At 71.0% G+C, this 6,502-nt stretch overlaps 1 protein-coding gene across 1 annotated transcript; it reads right to left on the bottom strand.

Annotated features, from left to right (window-relative positions):
- Positions 1–2,898: 2,898 nt before the first annotated feature.
- Positions 2,899–4,379, bottom strand: LEP (leptin). The gene is made up of 2 exons (XM_062592387.1): positions 4,236–4,379; positions 2,899–3,267 (listed from the first exon to the last, which is right to left on the bottom strand). Exons 1-2 carry the CDS (start codon positions 4,377–4,379, stop codon positions 2,899–2,901), a joined length of 513 nt encoding a protein of 170 aa, XP_062448371.1.
- Between the last annotated feature and the right edge of the window lie 2,123 nt (positions 4,380–6,502).

The raw sequence follows: 6,502 nt of genomic DNA, 5'->3' as shown, positions 1-6,502 counted from the left end.
GATCCTGCTTAGCCCTGCTCTCTGCTGGCCGCCTGGGAGCTGCCCCAGACCTACTGCAGCCCTGGTAAGGGTGGGATGAGGCCAGTAGCATGGGGGCTGCCTGTGACACGTCCTTGGATCCCCTTCGGTGGGGATTCATGGGGCTGGGCTTGAGCCCGTCTCGCAGCGTGGTGGTGGAGGGTAGGTGCTAGCCCTACGGTCAAACCAGGCCCTGGGGCAGCAGCATCCCTCTGAGAGAGGGAGGATGGAGGTTGGAGGTGGAGGAGGGTCCTGTGTCCGTGCCCCCAGTGTCTGGGGCATGGCTACGTCGCGTAGGTCAAGAAGGTCCCTATGGCTGTGGGCTCAGAGCTGGGGGTGGGAGCCTGTGAGCATGGGGGCTCCCCGTGCCCGTGGGCTCGGAGCCAGGAGGTCCCTGTGCCCGGGGAGGTAGAGCTGGGTGGTTGGTGCCCCAAGTGTCTGGGTCAGAGCTATGGGGGGGAAGGGTAGACCCCTGGGGGGGGTCACTGCTCCCATTTCCGTGAGGCCAGGGGTCCCTGTACCCAGGGTGCCCATGGGCTCGGACCGGGGTGATCCCTCTGCCCTCGCTGCCCGTGCCACAGGTGCTCTGGGGATTGGAGTAGGGGGAGGTTGGTGCCTGCGGGGTCAGACCCGTGGGGGTCCCCGTGCACACCACGTCGGGGAGGGGGGTCTCTGAGCCCCAGGCGCCTCGCTGTGCTGAGCCCTGGGCTTGGGGTCCCGGTGCCCAGCGCCCGAGGAGCTGGGATCCTCGTGCCCGCGGTGGTCCCAGTGCCCGAGGGATGTGGATCCCCTCACCCGGGGGCCGGCTCGGTGCCCGAGGGTCGGGAGTCCCTGTGCCCACGGCAATCCCTGGGCTCGGTGCCCGGTGCCCGTGCCGTTCGGCACACGGGCCGGCGGGGAGCCCCGGCGGCGGGGGGGGGCCGGGGCCCCCGGCTGCGGTCGGCCCAGGTGCCGCCGGGCTCCCCGGCCTGACTCAGCCGGCTCCCTCCTCCCGGGGGCCGGGGCTCCGGGCCAGGCCGGCCTCCCCTGGCGCCCGCCCCGGCGGCCGCCCGGCTCCGTGAGCGACGTGCTGCCCCGTGCGCACCGGCGTCGGGGTGGCTGGGGGGGGACCGACCCCGGCCCCCGCCGCGGTGCAGGGGGCGAGCCCTCGGCGTGGGGCGGCTGCGTGCCGCGGGGCTGGGGGGCGCACGGCGCCCCGCCGCCTCCCCGCTGCTGCGTGCGGGGTCCCCTGCAGAGACCTGCGCCTTCGTGACACCCACCGGCCCCTCCACAGCTGAGCCAGCCCGCGCGCAGCCCCCTGGGTCCCCCCGGGGGCACCCAGCCACGGGTCGGCGCGGGGCCCAGCACCGCGCACCCGGCACCGGCGGCCCCAGGGCCACGGAGCCAGCCGGAGTCCCGGCCCGCGGGCAGGCGCTGCCGGCCAGACCCCAGCCAGCCGGCGGGCGATTTTCCAGGCGGGGAGCCCCACGCCGTGGGGCTGGGCCCGTCCAACGGAAACTTTCCACCCGCTGGCTGATGTCAGGGGAAAAAAACTCCCCTCCGGCCCCGCCGGGGAGGGCGAGCGGAGCCGCAGGCGGGGGGAATCAGGGACCGGGACAGCAGAACAGGGAGCAGTGCTGGGGAGCAGGGACAGTGGAGCCGGGCTCAGCGAGCAGGGACTGGGGACAGGGAGCAGGGACGAGGATCCAGGGATAAGAGCAGGAACTGGGGACCGGGGCTGGAGATGGGGGTAGGGACGAGGAACCAAGGACAAGGGACCGGGGACCGGATGGCAGAGCTGGGACCAGCGAGAGCAAGGCAGGGGCTGGGGGCAGGCGGTGCCCGGGGCCGGGGTGGGTTGGGGTCACACGTGTGGACACGTGCGAAGGTGCAAACACAGGCACGCACAGAGCTACGTGTGCGCGCGCACGCATGCACGCACGTGTGCACGGGCTCCCCGGGGAAGCACGTCACCTTCCTGCTGCTCCTGGGGAGCACGTGGCTCCCTTCCCTGCCCCCCTCCCCATCCCCATCCCTGCCCCTTCCATGTCCTCCTCCCTGTCCCTCTCCCTGTCCCCATCTTTATTCCCATCCCTGCCCCCTCCCTGTCCCCCTCGCCATCTCCATCCCTGTCCCCATCCTTGTCCCATCCCTGTCCCCATCCTGTCCCTATCCCTGTCCCCATCCTGGTCCCATCCCTGCCCCATCCTTGTCCTCATCTCTGATCCTATCCCTGTCCCCAATCCCTGTCCCAGTCCTGGTCCCATCCCTGCCCCATCTCTATCCCCATCCCTGTCCCATCCCTGTCCCCAGTCCCTGTCCCTATCTCAGTTCCATCCCTGCCCCATCCTTCCCCCATTCCTGTCCCCATCCTGGTCCCATCCCTGTCCCCAGGCCCATCCCATCCCCACGGCAGCTGGAGCAGTCGGGGTCACTCCAGGCGACGGGCAGCAGCGGGTGTCTGGGCCCGAGCCGGGAAGTGGCGGCTCATACAGCTCCGCGGAGCCGTGAGTCAGTGGGTCCCGGCGCCCCCTCCCCGCCGCGGCCCCGCTGCCCCCGGCCCGGCTCAGTGCGGCCGCCGCCGCTCCGCTGAGCGTTTCCTCCCTCCCTGCCCGGCTCGAGGCGCGTTCGGGCCGGCGGGTCCGCGCCGGTGCCCGGCCGGGGTGCTCAGACATCTGGGACGGGCTGCTGGGAAACTCACTTTATTTTAAATTAACGTGGGAGAAATAAATACGAGGGTTGAATAATAACAACAACAATAATAACAATAGCAATAATAACAATAGCAATAAAATAGCAATAATAATAATAGCAATAACAATAGCAATAATAACAATAGCAATAACGACGGTAAAAAAGAGCCTGGAGTTTGTTCTCGGGCCGGGCCGAGGGCCGCCGGCGCTAGCAGCTCTGGAGGCCGTCGAGGTGGCGGGCGATGCCGTCGAGGCAGGCGCGGAGGCGCGCCAGGGCCAGCCCGGCGGCGGTGTAGGGCGACACGGCGAGCACGTCGGCGAGGCTGGCGGGGCCGGCGGCGGCGGGGCCGGCGGCGCGGGGCAGGGCGCAGCCCAGGTGGGCGCCCAGGGCGGCCAGGAGGCTCCGCAGGTTCTCCATGTCGTTGGCGATCTGCGCCAGCGGCAGGCTGCCCGCCGGCAGCCCCGCCAGCACCCGCTGGAAGCCCTGCAGCCGCTCGTCCACGGCGGCCAGGCCCTCGGGCGCCCGCTCCCCGGGGATGAACTCCAGCCCGCTGATCTTCAGGTTCAGGGGGAAGAGCTGCACCCACGGGCTGCCGTCAGGGCACGGCGCCCGCTCCCTGCCCCGGGCGCGGGGCCAGCTCGGCGGACCCCAGGCCCTGGTGGGCGTCCCTCCATGGGGACCTCTCCGAGGTGCAGGGCCACCCCAGCACACCCCAACCCCAGCCCCAGGTGCATGTCCCTCCATGGGGACATCCCAGGGTGCAGGGCCACCCCAGCACACCCCAACCCCAGCCCCAGGTGCATGTCCCTCCATGGGGACATCCCAGGGTGCAGGACCACCCCAGCACACCCCAACCCCAGCCCCGCGTGCATGTCCCTCCATGGGGACCTCCCTGGGGCTCAGGGACACCCTGGCACACCCCAACCCCAGCCCCGCGTGCATGTCCCTCCATGGGGACCTCCCTGGGGCTCAGGGACACCCTGGCGCACCCCAGTGAGTGTGCCTCCCTGGGACCCCTGTAAGGTGCAGGGCCTTGCTGTCACAAACCAGCCTGGGGTTTCCCTCCCTGGAGACCCTTCTGGGGGGCAGGGACAACCCAGCACACCCCATCTCTAACCCCAGGTGCACATTCCTCCATGTGGACCTCTCCGGAGCTCATCGGTTTCACTCCTTGGGGACCCCTGGAGCAAAGGGCCACCCCATCACACGCCAGTGCAGGGATGCTGCCCCTCCCTGAGACCCCTTTGGGGTTCAGGGCCACCTCATCACACCTCAGCCCAGGATGTCTGTCCCTTCTGGAGCTGGGACCCCTCCGGAGCACTTCGGCACCTTGGCTCCAGAGCAAGCAGCCAGACCCCCTCCGAGGCCAGGGCACCACCAGGCTCCCCCGAGCCGTCCCCATCCCTGTTTGTCCACCACCACCCCATAGGGCACCCCGGGAGTGAGGGGTTGCACGACAGGGACTTTGGGACGGGGGTGACACCCGGGGTCCCTACTGCAGCCTGCTGCCCTCCCCGGCCGGGGCCCCTTCCCGCAGCCCTTGCCTGCAGCTCCTGGATGCGGGCGATGAGGGTCCGGGCCAGGTTCTTGGTGTCTGCCTTGAGCTTGTCGATCTTCACGGGGCGGCCGCAGGACAGCGGCAGCCACATCCAGAGCAGCCCGCAGAGCGACACGCCGGGCCACCGCATCCTGCCGGGCTCTGCCGGGCGACACGTGCCAACACGCTCGGGCACCCACCCGGCTCGGCACCCACCCAGAGCCGAAACCCACCTCCCTGGGGCCAGGCATGGCCCCCGTCCCGCCTGGCCCAGGGGATGTGGGGCGCAGCTAACCCAGCTGCCCGGGCAGGGTGTCACCTTGCTAAAGCGGGGGTCACTGCACCTTGCCCCCCTCCGCGGTGCGGCGGGAGGAGGTGGGTGCAGTGAGGTGCCCAGGGCCACGGGGTGTCGGCGGTGTCACCGGCGTGCGGCCGTCCCCGGTCGCCTCCCCGGCCGCCAGCACGTGCCGTGGCGGCCGTGCCACGCCGGGAGCCTTCCCGGAGCTGCCCTTTCGCAAGCGCTGCCCCACGGCCCAAGGTCCCCAGGGCCCGGGCTGTGCCCAGCCGTGACCGCGCGGGCTGGCGCTGGGCCCCGCACCGGCCTCCGGCCCCGCTCGGCGGCGGCAGGTGACAACGCGGCCGCCCTCGCCGCGGCGGTGGAGGGACCCCAGGGCGCCGGGTGTCCCCGGTCGCCCGTCCCCTCGCGGGGCCTGGGGGCCGGGGCAGCGGGGGGGCAGAGGCGCGAGTTTCCCAGCGATCCCGGCCCCGGGAGCGGGAGGGGGCCCGGACCCCCCTCCGCGGGGCTCCGCCGGCATCCCGGCCCTCCTCCCCGCTGCCGCCCCGGCTTACCTGGGGCCGCCCCGTCCGCTCCCGTCCCGTCGCGGCCGGTGGCTCCATGTCCCGCGGCCCCTCCTATATAGCGCTGCGGGGCCCTTGCACAACGGGCGCTGCCCGCCCCCGCCCGCCGCTGCCCGCCCCGGCCCCGGCCCCGGCCCCGGCCCCGGTCCCGGCCCCGGCCCCGGCCCGCTCCGACGGGGCGGCCAGGAGCGCAGACCGGGCCGCTGCACCGGGCCTGCCCGGGCCCGACGGGCGCGGGGGGTCCGGGGATAAAGGGAGCACGGGGGGATCCCGGGATACATGGGATGCGGGGGGATCCTAGGACACAGGGAGCACGGAGACATCCCGGGAAGCACAGGGCTCGGGGGGGATCCCGGGATACATGGGACACGGGGGGATCCTGGGACACACGGGGCTCGGGGGGATCCCGGGATCGTGGGACACAGGGAGCACGAGGGGATCTCGGGACACACGGGACACGGGGGGATCCCGGGATACATGGGATACGGGGGATTCTCGGGACACAGGGAGCACGGGGTCATCCCGGGATCGTGGGATACAGGGAGCACGAGGGGATCTCGGGACACGGGGGATCCCGGGATACATGGGATACGGGGGAATCTCGGGACACAGGGAGCACGGGGGCATTCCGAGATACAGGGATATAGGGAGCACGGGGGGATTTTGGGACACATGGAGCACGGGGGGGTCCTGGGACACACGGGGCTCGGGGGGGATCCCGGGATACATGGGACACGGGGGAATCCCGGGACACAGGGTGCACGGGGGCATCCCGAGATACAGGGACACACGGGACACGAAAGGATCCCGGGATACACGGGACACGGGGGGATTTCGGGACACAGGCAGCACGGGGAGGATCTCTGGGCACACGGGGAGGGGGGGATCCCGGGATACATGGGACACACGGGACACGAAAGGATTCCGGGATACACGGGACACGGGGGGATTCCGGGACACGGGGGGGACTTCGAGACACAGGGAACATGGGGAGGATCTCGGGACTCAGGGAATCCGGAGGGATTGTGGGATATTTGGGGCTCGGGGGGGATCCCGGGACACGTGGAACACGGGGGGATCCTGGGACACACGGGGACGAGGAGATCCCGGGATACATGGGACACGGGGGGATCCTGGGACACACAGGGATCCCGGGGGGAATCCCAGGACACACGGGGCACAGAAGGATCCCCGGATACACGGGACACGGGGGGAATCCGGGACACAGGGGGGACTTCGAGACACAGGGAACACGGGAGGATCTCGGGACTCAGGGACTCCGGATGGGTCGTGGGATACACGGGGCTCAGGGGGGATGCCTGGATACGCGGGGAGGGGGGCGATTCGGGACACAGGGAGTTCTGGGGGATCCCGGGACACAAGGAACACGGGGGGATCCCAGGACACACCGGACAC

The sequence above is a fragment of the Rhea pennata genome, chromosome 1, assembly GCF_028389875.1.
Source record: "Rhea pennata isolate bPtePen1 chromosome 1, bPtePen1.pri, whole genome shotgun sequence".
NCBI classification, from domain to species: Eukaryota; Metazoa; Chordata; class Aves; order Rheiformes; family Rheidae; genus Rhea; species Rhea pennata.
This window is presented reverse-complemented; position numbering and strand designations above follow the sequence as displayed.

Bases quoted from the DNA above. Each gene is read 5' to 3' on its own strand.
- LEP (XM_062592387.1), bottom strand. From the start codon at position 4,379: ATGCGGTGGCCCGGCGTGTCGCTCTGCGGGCTGCTCTGGATGTGGCTG. The intron at 3,268-4,235 runs GCAAGGGCTGCG...CCGTGGGTGCAG, and splicing joins CCCGCATCCAGGAGCTGCAG to CTCTTCCCCCTGAACCTGAA.